The 16,327-nt window shown below is 39.9% G+C and overlaps 1 protein-coding gene across 1 annotated transcript in view; it reads right to left on the bottom strand.

Annotated features, from left to right (window-relative positions):
• Positions 1–616: 616 nt before the first annotated feature.
• Aph1b (aph-1 homolog B, gamma-secretase subunit) overlaps positions 617–16,327 on the bottom strand; it is a 25,760-nt gene continuing 10,049 nt past the window's right edge. The window contains exons 3-5 of the mRNA XM_026779103.1: positions 16,036–16,175; positions 12,628–12,755; positions 617–5,236 (exon numbers count right to left, since the gene is read on the bottom strand). Of these exons, the coding sequence (XP_026634904.1) occupies positions 5,069–5,236; positions 12,628–12,755; positions 16,036–16,175 (436 nt within the window). The 3' untranslated portion in view covers positions 617–5,068. The remainder of the gene's footprint in view (positions 5,237–12,627; positions 12,756–16,035; positions 16,176–16,327) is intronic.

The following is a 16,327-nucleotide window of genomic DNA, read 5'->3' as shown; positions in this document are numbered from 1 at the left end:
GCTCTGTATCTCCAGTTTCAGAGGATCCAAAGCCTACTTCTGGTCTCCTCAGCACATGGTACACATACATGCAGGCAAAGACACAGTAATGTTTGCTCTTGCTCTATCAATAAGCAACAAATACAGATACACAATAATTCTTTCACTTGATCAAAAACTACTATCTTTTATCAGGCAAGGGGCTCACTATGTCCATAGCCCAGACTGGCCTTAAATTTAAGATATCATTGCCTCAGCTCAATCCAGGATTACAAAAGTGTACCATCATGCTTAATCACACTATTTCCTTATTGCCATATAATTTCAGTTTTCCACCACAGAATTTATTTCCACTCAGCATAAAAGACATAATTATCTATGAAATACAAATATAAGTAGAAGGAGAAAACCAACTTCTGCAAGATGTCCACTGACCTCCAGACACATATAAATATCAATTTTTTAATGAAAAAAATGTGGCCAGGCAATGGCGACACATGTCTTTAAACCTAGCACTTGGGAGTCAGAGGCAGGCAGATCTCTTTGAGTTCAAGGCCAGCCAAAGTGAGTTCCAAGACAGCAGAGCTACACAGAGAAACCTTGTCTCAAAAAAACAAACAAACAAACAAACAAAGATTTTGGCCACTAGCACACATTTAAAGGTGATTTATATGTGTTGGATACAACACAGAAAGTTTATAAGATAACTCACAATCACTTTATTAAGTATATAATAAATTCACACTTTATACACATGAATACTGAGCTCAGAAAGGCTCATTGGAGTGTTCTAAACTTATCCATATGTGTTGTGCTTTGACCAGTAGAGGGACAACACTATAGAAATAATTAGCATGGCTTGAGATTAGGCCATTCCAGGACATAATCTTCTTGTCCTACAGGCAACCACAAAAATTCACCAGCTGAGGCCACAGCAATGGTTAGAGAGGGCTTTTTTTTTTTTTAAAGATCTGTGTTCATTTTCTATTTTTGTGTGATGTTGTTGGGTCTTTGTCTGGTTTTGGTATTGGGGTAATAGTGGCTTTGAAAAAAACAATTTGGAAATGTTCCTTCAGTTTCTATTTTGCAGATTTATTTGAAGAGCATTAACATCAATTCTTCTTTGAAGGTCTGGTTGAATTTTATGTTGAATCCATTTAGTCCAGGGTTTTTGGATTGGGAGATTTTTAATTACTGCTTTTATTTCACTAGGGTATATAGATCTGTTTAAATTGCTTATATGATCTTGACTTAAACTTTGGGAGATTGTATGTATCAAGAAATTCATCCATTTCTTAAAGCTTTTTCAATTTAGTGGAATACAGATTTATTAATTATATGCTTATTATTTCTCTGAATTTCCTCTGTGCCTGTTGTAATCTCCCACTTTGGGTCTTCTCTCAGTCATTTATTTAATTTGATAAAGGATTTGTTGTTGACTTTCTCAAAGAAACAGAATCAACTCCTCATTGATTTTTTTGGGGGAGGGTTATTGTTTGCCTCTATTTCATTAATTTCAGTCCTGAATTTATTTCTTGCCTTTCACTCTTTTGGAGTATTATTATTTCTTTTTGTTCTAGAGCTTTCAGGCATGTCACTAAGTTATAATATGGTGTAGGCACTTAGTGTTATGAACTTGACTCTTAGAACTACATTAATGTATCTCATAGCTTTGGGCATGCTGTGTTTTCATTTTTATTCATTTCTAAAAGGTTGTTCATTTCCTTCTCGGTTTGAATCCTAACTCACTTTTCCTTTGATAGTGAGTTATTCAGTTTCCACATATCCGTGTAATTCTTTCTGCTGTTTTTGTTGTTGTGGATATTTAGCTTTAATCCATGATGCATCCAGAAAGGATGCAAGGCATTATTTTGATTTTCATTTATGTGTTGAGACTAGCATTGTGCCCCAGTATGTGGTCAGTTTTGAAAGAAGTTCCATGAGCTGTTGAGAAGTATGTTCTTTAGTGTTTGAGTGGAATGTTCTGTAGACATCTGTGAGGTCCTTCTGATTTATGGTATTATTTAGCTCCAGCATTTCTATTTATTTTTTGTATGGATAACCTGTCTAGTAGTGGGGGGGGGGTACTGAAGTCACCTACTATCACTTGTGAGGATCAACATGTGATTTTAGCTGTAATAATGTTTCATGAACTTGGGTCTCCTTGTGTTTCACACATAAATGTTTAGAATTGCAATATCCTCCTGTTGGATTTTTTCTTTGATGATTATGTAGACTCCTTCCCCATCTCTTCTGATTAGTTTTGATTTGGTCTATTTTGTCAGATATTAAAATGGTTACACCTACTTGCTTTTTTGGGTTCATTTGCTTGGAATACATTTTCCATCCTTTTACTCTAAGGTAATGTCTATCATTGATAGTGAGATATGTTTCTTGGATACAACAGAAGGATGGATTCTGTTTTCTAATTAAATCTCTTAGTCTTTGTCTCTATATTGGGGAATTGAGATAATTAATATAGAGAGTTATTCATAAGTAGTGTTTATTGATTCCTATTATTTTGTTGTTATAGTGTGCCCCATCCCCATTTTTTACTTACTGTTTTGGGATTATTTATTGCTTTTGTCTTCTTGGTGTATGTAGTTAACCTCTTCAGACTGAAGTTTTTCTTCTAGTGCCTTCTGTAGAGCTGGATTGGTAGATTATTTAAATTTGATTTTCTCTTGGGATGTTTCTATCTTCATTTTTTGTAATTGATAGGTTTTGGGGGGGGCTTAAATACTCTGGGCTGGCATCCATGATCTCTCAGAGTTTGTAGAACATACATTCAAGTCTTTCTAGCTTTCAGAGTCTCCATTGAAAAGTCAGCTGTTATTCTAATGATCCTGTCTTTATATGTTACTTGGAGATTTTCTTCTACAGCTTTTAATACCCTTTCTTTCTGGTGTAAATTTAGTGTGTTGATTATTATGTGTTGTGGGTAATTTATTTTCTGGTCCTGTCTATTTGGTGTTTTGTCTTCTTCTTGCACCTTGATCAGCACCTCCTTCATTAGACTGGGAACTTTTTCTTCCATATTTTTTTAGCAAATATTTTCTGTGCCTTTCACCTGGGTTTCTTCCCCTTCCTCTACACCTATTATTCATAGACTTTGTCTTTTCATAGAGTCCCAGGATTTCTGGGTATTTTGTGCCTGGGTTTTAGGTCACATTTTCTTTGACTGAGCTATTTATTTATTCTACCTTGTTTGCAAGACCTGAAATTCTCTCTTCCACATCTTTTAATCTATTGGTGAGATTTACCTCTGACATTTTTGTTTGACATCCAGGACTTTTCATTTTCAGTTTTATTTCAAATTGCATTTTCTTTAGTGATTCTATTTCTATTTTCATGTCTTAAAGTGTTTTATCATTTCACTCAACTGCTCACTTGTGCTTTCATGGTCTTCATTACGGCATTATTCATATCCCCTTTAAGGTCCTTGAATATATTCAGAATTGCTATTTTGAAGTCACTGATGATTCAACTAAATTGTGTTTCTCAGGGCCTATTACAATACGGCTACTGACTTCTGGTGGAGGAATATTGTCTTGACTATTCCTATTTAGGTTTCTGTGCTATAATCTAGTATCTGGAGTTATGTTTGTCCTTTCTAGTCCATGGAAAACCTTATATAAAGCTGCAAACCCACCAGCTTCAGCAGAAGCACTGGTGTGGCAGTGCTGAAGTAACCTTTAAGGGGATAACCACAGAGGTTTCTCAGTGATTTGTAGTCTTCCTAGGAGCTTTACTGCTTTCGCATCTCTGCACTGAGACACTCACATGTTTAACCAATTAAGGTTTAGTTCAGGGGTAAGAACCACACAGGTTCTTGGTGCCAGCACAGTGCTGTCAGGCTCATCTTCCATGTCACTGCCAAGTCCTCTCACTGCTGCTCCTGTTTCTTTCAGAAGATGCACAGATGAGCTGGGGTCAACACTTTCAAGAAGACGTAGTTTCTAAGTCCCAAAAAAACTTGGATTGGGAACAGTTTCCAGTTAGTACACTAACAATTCAGTAGCATTTCATCGTAAGAAGAAAGTGAGCTGACTTATTTAGAAGACCAACAAAGCCCCTGGGTATTCTTAGAAAGGGAACTGTTTCACTGTAACCAAAACCAAGACAAACCTGCTGAAGATTAAAAGTCACATGCCAGCTTGAAATGTGGCAGCTTAATGTCTGTCTCAAACTTCCCCCTGTCGCATTTGGGTGATGGTGCTGTTTAGTGTCACCGGAGCAAATGAAAGGTGTCAACATCACACTACTTTGTGCTTTCAGCTGCTCTCATAAGGTCAGCACCATTCTGCCAATGATACATCATTATCTCCCTGTCCAGCTTCTCAGAGATAAGAACAATGAGCTTTACCTCGACCAGCCCAGCTCCAGACAGCACACACAGCAGCTTTTAACTGAGAAGGCCCACGGACTTGGAACAATTTTAGACTCCCCCAAGGAAGCCAGCATGTCGTCACTCTTAAAGAGCCTGGATTTATACTAAAAAGAATAATTTTATCATACAAGAAGAAAATGTAAAATGAAAAAAAAACTTGAATACTTAATATACAAACTTTGCCTTGGCTAAGTAATAGTGTCAGTGTAGGTTACTGCATTTAAGGACACAGCCTACGGTTCTAGTGAAGGACATGAAAGCTGTGCACAGAGAGAACAGCCCTTCAGCCTTGTGTGACACCAGTACATAAAACACAGGGCTACCCAGGTTACCACATCGAGAAATTTACTTGCTCAGCAGAAGTTAGCTTAGGAGACAGTTAAGTACCAAAGCTCAATCTCTTTGGGGATTCTCAGAACTTCCCATTGGATCTGTGATTCTCAGCTGCGCTGCACACTCAGGACAATCAAATAGGGAGGGGGGGGTAGTCCAGAAGCATCAGTCTTTGTTTCCAGGAGGCCTCAAATGTGCAGCAGGCTGCAGGCCACACGGCAGCTCTTCCAGAGGCTGCTGCATGAAAGCACACGGACAGTTCTGCTGCTTCTAAGTGCCAAGAGCAAAGGGTCTTTTTAAAAAAAGGACACAGTTGTGCTTCCTCTAAAGACACAGGCTGCTGTTTGGAGTGCCGACTGCCAGAGGTTATCTGGAGCGCTGGTTGTAAAGAAGAAAGTCTTTGTCTTGGCAGAGCAGGCAGAGTTTCAGGCTTCGGCAGCTCCCCCCAGCAACAAAAAATGCCCAGATGCCCATGAGCACCATGATTATGTATGCTGACACCAGATTTACTCCATAATGAGGACTGAGGAAGGTCTGCAAAGGAAAAATAAATCAGCCTGGGTAAAAACACAGCCTTTAAAACCTGTGGAATAAACAGATACTGGAAAACACAGAACCTTTCAAAAGCTGGACAGCATCTCATAAATATGGGATGACTGTCACATGCTAAAGACTCAGGAAGGCACAGCAGACACTGGTCTGTGACTTGCACTTTGCTTGACTCAAATGACGACCAGCTGACTGGAATTGGTTATACAGAAGTGAGAAGACACATAGGAAAAAAAGAGCAAGGTTTGACATTTCCTTTTGATTTCAGGACCAGTGAAGAGGCATGTCTCTTCCTGGGTCTATTGCCGAAAAGCAATGTCAACTGGTTTGTTTCTTGGCTTTTCTTATCTAGGGGTTTTTTTTTTTTTTTTGGTGGTGGTGGTTTTTGTTTGTTTGTTTGTTTTTGGTGGGTGGAGGGGTGAAAGTGAAAACCTGCTAGCTCAGAGAGGTTGAGTAACAACTAGTTGACTTTCTCTCTTTGCAGGTGTCTCTGAAAGAGAGTACATCTGCTACAACAAAATAAAAAGCCCATGCCACACAAAGTCCCTCCCTACGCCTTCCTGTGCATCTCTATCGTCTTACAGACACCCTCTGACTCTCTATGATTACTTTCTGTCAACTAGTTGCTAACTCTGCTTCCTGGCCCAAAGTTGATTTTATTTAATTATTCCACATGCAAACTCAGGGTTCACAGTGTGATCAAATAGCCCGCTACACAGTGACTCACACAAATTAAAATAAAATAATCTTAAAGACTGCCAAAATGAACAAACAACAATATCATTATATTTGAAAAAGTGAGGGTTTGGAAGGGTGGTTTGAGCAGAAGCCAGACTGGACTAGGGATAAAGTAGAAGAGACAGGACCAGTGAGATGGCTCAGTGGATAAAGGTTCTTGTTGTCAAACCGGATGACATCAATTTGACTCTCTGTAACCACGTGGTGGAAGGACAGACCAAGTTGTCCTCTGACTTTCACACCATGCACACACACCTGCACGTGCATGCACACACACACACACACACACACTAATAAATACATACATATAAATAATGATTTCCTTTAAAAGGTAGAGACAGAATTTGTGGAGACTATACTTTCAGATTTGTGGTGTTATGAAAGCAAAAAACGTTGTAGGAGGGGGGAAAGTTGTATCAGCAAGTTTTGTGTAAGATGTGTCTCAGTGTGCAAAAAGGGACAGACTGGTCCTAGATGATGGTGGCACAACTAAAAGTGGGAAGTACTGGGCGCAGGATAGATTAGGGTCACAGCCTAAACAGAGTGGCCTTAACCTGGGAGCCAAATTTTGTCTCTGTTGGGCCAGAGCTAGATTTAGAGCCTAAGTTCCCATCTAGCCCCAGCTTTATCCTAACAAAGGAGAAGATTTGACTGTGGCAATTGTTAACCAGATGATTTTAAAATACGTGTTCTGGGATTCACTAAGTAACCCCTTTCATCTCCACACAACCTCGCAACCTGTATGTGCTAAGGCACTGAACTTGACCTATCAACCCTGGCCAGGGAAGTGGGTTCATTTTGCAGGTAGCACCTCATACAGGAAGAATGCTGCATTCTAGAGGCATCTGTAGGCATGGCAGGTGTTGAGAAGTTTATGAATTCTTTTCTCAAATAATTCTAAGGTCAATCCCATAAAATTTTCATTTATATTTCAGAACCGTCAATGAAGTCTTTTGCATTTTCTTCGGTTTATTTCCTTTAGAACAAGTTTCTCTTTTAAGCTATCACAAAAAAATTTTATAACTTTATTATAAAATACATGTAAAAGTTACATAAAATCTTACAATTTTATAACTTTATATAAAATTATAGAAATTTATTATAGAAAATGAGAACATACAAATGAGGAAACTAATTTTTAAGACTTAAAGCTTAGATTATTTAGTCATCAGAACATAAGAAATAATAAACCCCAATTAATTAGGTAATATAAAATGGGAAATTGGGACTGGGGATGTAACTCATGGGAGACTTGCCTATGTGCATGTGGGAGCCCCAGAACTATAAACAAAACACCTCCAAAAACAATGTAAAGCTGTTGCGGGAGGTCCTTCCGCTCCTCCAGCCTATAGCCGCTGAGATACCCGCCCATTGGGGCGTGGTCTCTCTCCCTTTAAAAAAGCGGCCACTTCCTTCTCTCGCTCTCTTCACTTCCTGCTCAGCTGGCGACTAGACTCCGTTCCTGGTTGTACAGAGGGCTGACGGTGATCTGTAAGTTTTTTCCCCTTTTAATAAATACTACCCTATTAATTATAATTCCAAACTGCTGTGGCATTGTTTGTGACTTACGCCTACACTTGGCGCCCAGCGTTTGGTTGGTTTTAGGACCTCTCCTTCCCCCGCTCGGATATATTTATAATTGTGAGTTACTGTTTTTAGACAAATATTGGTATTCATTCTTGTATATTGATACAAAGTTAAATTATATTGACTATTGTATGCATGCATGTTTCTACCTCTGTTTAAAATATTTTTTATGTATTGACATATATTGTATTGATATATATTGTATATATTTACCATATTGCAGTGTACATTTTTACCTCTGATTAAGATACTTATATAATGTTTCTGTATTGATATATATTTACCATATTGTAATGTATATTTGTACAGTGTTTATATTTGGAGGTCATTATCCTCATTTGTTACACAGTTGTTTATTGTCTTAGTCTCTAAGTTAGATAGATATTGAGAATTATATAGATTAATAGTCATCTAAGTTTGTCATTTATAATTAGACTGATCAGGTTCTTTAGATATATAGAGATTATACTCAGTATAGATAATCTTCAACCTCTTCAAAGAGCTGTAGAAAATGGCCTTTAATCTAACTAAGAGTTTCGTGATAGTGAGACACAATTGCTCCTGGCAACACCGCTCTATTCCCGAGAGAATGTTGAGCACCAAAGACACTCCACCTGGAGCCTTTCTTTTGGCAGAACTGGTTTTGGGGCAAAGAAATGCCCATACCTCAACCACTGACAAAGATACAGAGTGTTCATCAATGGATAAAACAGGACTGTCATATCCTGCCAAGACAGGGTAAGATAGTTTTGAAAAGTTGTTTGCCTTTGAAAATGGTATGTCAGTTATGTTAGGCCTTAGCCAAAGTTGGTTGCTTCAATGCTGCTAATGTGACTTTGGGTGATTGCCCAGGTAGCTAGTTGTCTCTGTGATTTGTTGCATGTTTTAGAAGTTGTTTCACTGAACTTCCTAATTACCCAGGTAACATTATTTCCCTTCTCAGATCTTCGATGGGGTTGAAGACTATATAAATGTAGTTACTTTTCTTTCATGACTTGGCCAAGTTATTTATTATATAAGACCTAATCTAGTTAGAATAGGATATTTGTACTTATTGTATATAATTTCATAGTAGGTTTAGAACTCTCTTACTTAAACAAAAGGGGGAGGTGTTGCGGGAGGTCCTTCCGCTCCTCCAGCCTATAGCCGCTGAGATACCCGCCCATTGGGGCGTGGTCTCTCTCCCTTTAAAAAAGCGGCCACTTCCTTCTCTCGCTCTCTTCACTTCCTGCTCAGCTGGCGACTAGACTCCGTTCCTGGTTGTACAGAGGGCTGACGGTGATCTGTAAGTTTTTTCCCCTTTTAATAAATACTACCCTATTAATTATAATTCCAAACTGCTGTGGCATTGTTTGTGACTTACGCCTACATAAAGCTGGATATGGCAGCTGAGACAGGAGGATTGCCATAAATGAGACTGGTGAGAGCTCCAGAGTGAGCTAGTTTGGGCTATAGAATGAGACTATCTAAAGAACAAAACAAATAAATATGCTGTAGAAGCTATTTGTAATACATACACCCAACTAAACCTTCTTTTATAAAAAATAAAAATAAAAAGAATTTCTAAAAATTTAAAGACAGTTGGAGGTAGGTAAAATATTTGAACAACAGCTTGAAAAAGAATTCTCCAACTGACAGCAGACATATGAAGATGTGTTTATTACCAAGGGAATAAAAGTTCAAGTTTACTGTGTGTCTACTATATTCCTGGAAAGATAAGAAAGTTATAACAAGTGTTGGCAAGGACATAGAGGAGTTGAAGCTCATGAATAAATGGTTAGTGTTTAAGTCACCATAACCATGCTGAAAACTGAGTGATCCCACCAACTGACTTAGTGATTCCTCTAGCCCAGCCAGAGTGCTTCTGGGCATGTATCCAAGAGAAACGTGCACACGTCTTTGCTGAAGGGCATATGTGTAAACACTTAGAGTCATACTCTTCACAACAGTTAAACACTAGAGCACTAAAGCTATGACTCGGTGGCTAAAGTGCTTTGGGTGCAGCAGATGTGCGGCAAGCCTTTAATCCAGGCACTGGGGAGACAGAAGTACATGGATCTCTGAGAGTTTGAGGCCAGCCAAGGCTACACAGTGAAAGCATGTCTTTAAAAAAATGACAGGTAGATCCCATGTCTCTCCTCAGTGTGCTTGGCTCCCAGGACACTCAGCTCTCCGGGTGCGCTAATTTCCTACTTTCAGTTACTCTTTGTGCTTCTTTGCTGACTCCTCCTTTTTAGTCTAATCTCAAGGATGGAGAGTCCTGGGCCTCTGTTTACCCACAATTTTTGAGCCACCTTTTATCAACCAAACTCCTCCCCAAAACTACCCCTTTCCATCCACCTCTTATCTGACCTCTACCTTGAATGTTTAACCGAGCACCTTCTAAGTAATGGGCCCGGATAGAGCCATGCCTCCCAAGCCCTCAAACTCAGCTAATGGCACTAGTAGCCTTTCAGTTGTCCAGGTCAAAACCATTAACCAAACCCTCTGCGCCTCTTCTTGCTCTCATCTGCCTCATCCACTCTGCGGAAACATTGATGGATCTACTTCTGATACGTATTTCCTTTATCTGGCTATTTCTAGATCTTCACTGCTCTTTCTCCACATCCTCCTTGCCTTTCCCTTAATGAGGAGACCTCTCCTAGCCAGTTTACTCTTAGTGTAGTAGTCAGAGAAATTCTTTCCACATGTATGTCAATTATCCTTCATCTTCCCCTCCACTTCGTATTTTAAGACAGAATCTCATTCTGTAGTCCAAGCCCAACTAGGTAGACAGATACATGCTTGGCTTTACACAGATGCCATCATGATAAAGGCAACTTTAGCGGCCACAGGTACTGCAAGGTTTAACCATGTAAGTAAGAGGCAAACAGACTGAATGTTAGCCGGATTAGAGGGCAAGAAACCCAGTGGATAAAATATGATAGGAATTCTAAATAGACAGGGAGGAGAGAAACAGAAGTAAGGTTCCATCAGTAGAGAATTTTTTCTTTTTAACTTTCTATTTATTCTTTGTGTGTTTCACATCATTCATGCATCTCCATCCCACTCATTTCCCACCCTTTCATATCTGCCCTCTACCCTTGCAAACCATCCCCCGAAAATAGAATACAATTTAGGAGAAAAAAGAAAAAAAGAAAAGTAAAAGTCTCTCCATGGAAGTTGTAGTGTGATACAGTGTCTCACACAGGAAACCTTTTGTCCATATATATTTACTTGCAAGTGTTCATTGCCAAGAGTCATTGGTCTGGTTTCAGGTCTCTGGCTTCTGCTATACTATCTATGCTGCACCCTCACTGGGACTCCTCTTGGCTATTCTGTTGCTGCCCTCTGTTGTGGAGATCCTGCAGCTTTGATCTTTAGGATCAACCCCTTCAGGTTCTTCTGAAGATTATGGATGGGGTAGATGTTACTGTGGTCCAACTCATAACCCTGGTTCTGGACCTAGGTAGTTATAGGGTTGGTTAGTTTGCTAGTCCCCAACCCCATGTCCTCACTATCAGGGTGAGCTCTCTAGTGTGGCCTGGCTCGTTTACCCCTTACAGCAATTAACAAGGGGCAAGGCCAGTTCTCCTGCTTTCAGATCCTAAGGGTCAGCTCTCCCACACCTGAACCATCAGGGCCAGATCTACCTTGTTGCCCAGGTGAGGTGCAGGGGTCATTCTCCTGAGTGCTGCAGCTGGTGAGGGGCAGGGACAGCTCTCCCACATGCTTCAGGCATTGAGGGGTTGTGGGGAAAGGGTATCTCTTCCCTGCCCATGCCACCATATGACAGATGAATGTTGGGGCCAAATCTCTCATACTCAGATTCTCAGGCTGGCTCACGGGTGCCCTCTGAGAATATCGTCAGCTCCGCTGTGCTGCCCAGACAAGGTACAGGGCCTGCTTTCCTGAGTGTTGCAGCTGGTAAAGGGGAGGGTCAGTCCTTACCAGCTAGAGGCAGTAGGGAGGAGGCAGGACATCTTTCCCTCATTCCCACTACCATGGAGCCGCAAACAAGAGAGGTGGTACCAGCTATGCCCCTCTCACATGCTCAGGTGTGGCTCACCCATGCCCCTGTCTACAGAATCAACTCAGTAGAAACCTTTTTTTTAAGAATCATTTATTATGATTTGTGTGCATATATAACGCACATGCCAAGGTGCAGTTGTAGAGATCAGAGGACAATTTTTGGAAGCTAGTTTGGTTCTTCTGTCCTTCTCCAATATCTCTGTAGCTCAAACTCAGGTCATCAAACTTGCCTAGCTTTACCTGTTATCCATCTCCCTGGCCTAGGAGAAACTTCACATAAAATGCACAAAGGGTCTAGACAGGGCCATGGCAGGGTCATTTTGATAATGTCATGTATATAAATGACCAATGACCATGCAGATCCAAGTCCTTACACACTGCTTGCTGTGGAAAGAAATCTGACAACTGTTTTAAGCTTTACTTTGCAGACTGGTGCTGTTATAATGTCAGTGAGGGACTGAAACCAGCACATCTGCTGCTGGTCAGAATGTGTGAAGTGTCGTCACTTTACAGAGCCCGTTTTAGCAGTTTGTATCAAGGACTCAAAATATTCACACCAATTGACTTCACAGTTCCCTGCCTCAAAACCTAAACACATGGGGAAAGTTCCATGCACATAAATAGTCAAGGAAGCTTCACAACAGCCAAAAAACAACAAATGGGAAATGATGAACCAAAATAATCAAATTAAAATAGTTTCCACCTAAAGATTTAAACGTAAAATGTGTGTCTTAAGGAGTTTATAATGAAGGAAAATTGCTTCAGATATGCTTCTTCACATGAGAGTGATGCAGACTATCTTGGGCTTCACCATACATCCACTAAAGGACAGACATGAGGAAAATCTCTAGTGAGACAACCCCCCCCCCAAATTAGCAGAGACTGTCATTCTCCTAAAACTCACATGACCCACTGTCCACTTCCAGGGCTGTTCTGACTTGCCCTCATTTTCCCATGAGTGTGTCCTTCATTTGGGTGGATTTCACCACTCAGACCCACTTGAGCTCTGCAAGCACTGAGAACACAGAGACAACACTCACCTGGGTGGACACCAGCAGGTGAGTCAGGAGAACTGTAAGGAGTATGTACCACTTTTTCTTCTCACAGCCATCAAAAAACACAATGCCCCAGAACACATGTAGCAATATGATAACCAGCGTCATGAAAGCTGAAAAGACAAGTCAGCAATTAGCAGCCAGTCCTGCAGACAATAGACACCAAAGCCAGCTGAACCCCATCACTGTGCACCAGCTCTGAGGGTCCCCTGGCTGCAGTGATGGAGTCTGACCACAAGTGCACAGAACTGGCTTGATAAGAACTCCATGCTAGCCCGGCGGTGGTGGTGCACACCTTTAATCACAGCACTCGGGAGGCAGAGGCAGGTGGATCTCTGGGAGTTTACAATGTGAATGCTTCCTCTAGAAATCAGGCCATGAAAGCACACTGATGTGAATACTCTGACTCTCACTATCAGAGAGGTGGGGAGGGAACTGGCACAGTAGAGCCAGGGCTAAACTGGAGAAATGGCTGTGGAGCAAGTCAACAAATACCAAGATGCCTAGTCCATATGTCCCACACAGTCAGAGAGCCACGTGGGTTCTAGCTGAGGTAGTTGAGGAAGTCTAGACTAATAAAGCTTAAAAACAGTGTGAAATTTTCCCTTTCAGATCTTTATAGTACTGGGTTTATTTTCATTTAATGCTTAATGACTCTGAGCTAGACATTCTTTCTTCATTTTTTTTCGTTTTCTTTAGACAGTGTTTTACTATGTCCCTGGCTGGCTTCTCTCACGGCAATCCACACGCCACCACACCCTGAGTGCAGAGATGTATAAGTGTACACCACCATGCCCAGCTTTTGGTCATTACTTCTGTCCCTTCCAAAAAAAAAAAACTAGAAACTAAAGTCTGCAGGGAAGAGGTCTCTTCCTTCTATTTGGAACATCCTTCCCTGAAGCCCCTTCCTTGGTTGGTATAACCATTATTCATCTGTAAGTATAGTTCTATTCAAATGGTACTTCCTCCATAAGCTGTGAAGTGGCATCTAATAACTCTAGTAACAAAGGACTCCAAGAGGCGCTGGGGATGGAACTGAATGAGATAGCCGTAGCTCTTGCTTATAGTTTAGACACAACTGAAGAGAGAAGTACCAAACAAGGGTCATACCAATCATTCACAGCTGGGGCATATATGACAAAGGCAAAGAACTTTACTGTCCCAATGTCAGTCAACACATCCCTCCTCTCTACATTTATATTATGCTTTGTGTTTGTTTTTATCCAGAAGGCATGGAGAAATCTTTAATAATTATTTATAGAATTCATAGTTAAATAATCAATTGGACTTATATCAAAATATTAGTGAGCTAGGATATGATTTGAACTTGGAATCTAAAGCCCATACTTCTTCTCCACTAAGAATTTCCAAGAGACAGCAATGAGTTTAACTCACTGCTGGCCTGCTCCACAAACACTGAAAAAAACTGTCTTACATGTGTATTTCATAAACTATGATTGCCTATAACATAAAAATTCATGTACATACAGGTATCGTACAATATGTGTATTATTAACATAACAGACACAGATATAGATGCTAATTAATGGCTTCATATCCCTTTCTTATCCTAATTACCATTTTAGGAACAAATCTACCCTCCCAAGGGACTCATTTTTAAATGGACTTGAAAACAGCTTGCTTTATGGAAGGAAATTAGCACCATCTAGAGGACAAAAGCCAGCAATACATGAGGATGGAAAGAAAACAGCTTGTCTTTTTATTTTCTACTGGGCTCTGATGGACATTAGCCATTAAAACTACATTTGCTTTTTACAAATCAAGTATTATTATCATTTAAATTTTATGCAGGGGGCTGAAAAAATGTCTCGGTGGTTAAGAACACTGGCAGCTCTTCCAGAGGACCCAGGTTCAATTTCCAGTAACCGCATGGGAGCTCACAACTGTCTGTAACTCCAGTTCTGGGGGAATCGACACCCTCACAAAGCCATATATGCAGGCGAAGCACCAATGCTCATAAAGTAAAAATAAATAAATCATAAAAAATTTATGCCAGGAATATCAAGTTTGGGAATCTGCTGTGTTGGAGGGAACATTAATAAGCACAATCCATTAACACACTTTCCCTTAGCTCACAGCCAGAGTTAGAGTCTGCACTGTATGCTGTAGGCCTCAGAGAGTCAAAGGCTTTTCAAACAGGGAAGACTACTTTGCTGGCTTCACAGAGGATGGATTCACTTGAGAAGCTGACAGCATCAATGTCCACAGGGGAGGCTAAGATTTGAACTAACAAAGAAACTAAAAATGGTGGAGGGCTGTCTCTGGGTTCAGGGATGGACATGATGTCTCTAAACTATGGCAGCTTTTCAAAATTGGTCATTTCTTGTTATAACCTTTTTATCCTATTAAAAATATATCAAAACCCTATTTAGTTCTTAATCATATTCCTCTGCAAGATGGTAAGCTTCCTAATGACCTTTAGCCTGACTGTGATCTTTAAATTGAAAAATAAGTTTTAATTGAAAAACTGTGCATATGAGTTCACTATTTTAATGACATAATTGCTGTTGGTCTAGACAACTACAAACACAACATATTTTTTCTCTAAAAGAGAAATTTAATAAAATAATATTCTAATTATAAAACAAAGTTGTGATCATTGTGTCGAAACTTGTAGTAAATCAATGTGAAAAGAGTTTGTTCTTTTTTACTGAATCTTTGCATAAAAAGATTAACTCATCTACTATCTTTGCCTCTGAATTTAAAGATCAAATCACCCTGCCTATCTGTAACAGGCACTGAGTTATAGATTAATCAAAAATTAGAATTTAGGACTAGGGGTCTTGTGTTGATACCTAGTACTAGGCCAGAAAGTAAAGGAGGAGCTTACAGGTTTATATTGAAGACGAATATAAAATGACAAAATAAAGAGGATATATCTCACACAAATTAGCTGCTAATGTCTCAACTGTATTGTAACATTTTAGTATAGCCAAATGAATATAAAGAAATCTTTGGTTGGTTGGTTTTTGTTGTTTTTTTATGTTGTTTTGGTTTGGATTTTTGTTTTTTTTTTTTTTAAGATAGGGTTTCTTTTGTGTAGCTTTGGAGCCTGTCATGGAACTTGCTCTGTAGACCAGGCTGGCCTCGAACTCACAGAGTGAGTGCTGAGTGTGTACCACTATGCCAGAAAAATATCTAAATCTTATGCAATATAAATTCCCATAATATTCTGAAGTACTCCAGTTATACCCCCGAACCCACTTCCAGAACCTTCACTTGTAATACCTAAAAATATCTTCCCTTAAAAAAAAACTTCCCTTTAAAAGGCTTTATCATAAATCGCCTTTACTTGAATTATGAAGTCAATAAATCACAATAAGGATGATCCTTTAGCACAGAACCCTGAACATACACAGCTATGACACATACCTGAATTAAGGAAGAACTGAGGAGAATCACCATGAATGCCCACTGTGCCTGGCCCCAAGGAGTTAGACAGGGTGTTCACAAAGGAAAACACTCCACTCATGATTCCAAAGCCCAAGCCAGAAACTAAAGAGGAAGAAAAACACCGTTAAGCCCTTTTCCTGTTATGCGTTCAGCTCAAATCTAATTTGCGAGGACTGGGGAATACTATTTCACTGCAGGGAACAGGGTGCACCTGCTGCTGCTGAAGCCTCAGCAAGCGGGAAGGCTAAGTGAGAAAGGAGAGGAGGAAGGA

The sequence above is a fragment of the Microtus ochrogaster genome, chromosome 5, assembly GCF_000317375.1.
Source record: "Microtus ochrogaster isolate Prairie Vole_2 chromosome 5, MicOch1.0, whole genome shotgun sequence".
NCBI lineage: Eukaryota > Metazoa > Chordata > Mammalia > Rodentia > Cricetidae > Microtus > Microtus ochrogaster.
Note: the sequence above shows the minus strand (reverse complement) of the source record. Positions and strands in the feature narration are given on the sequence as shown.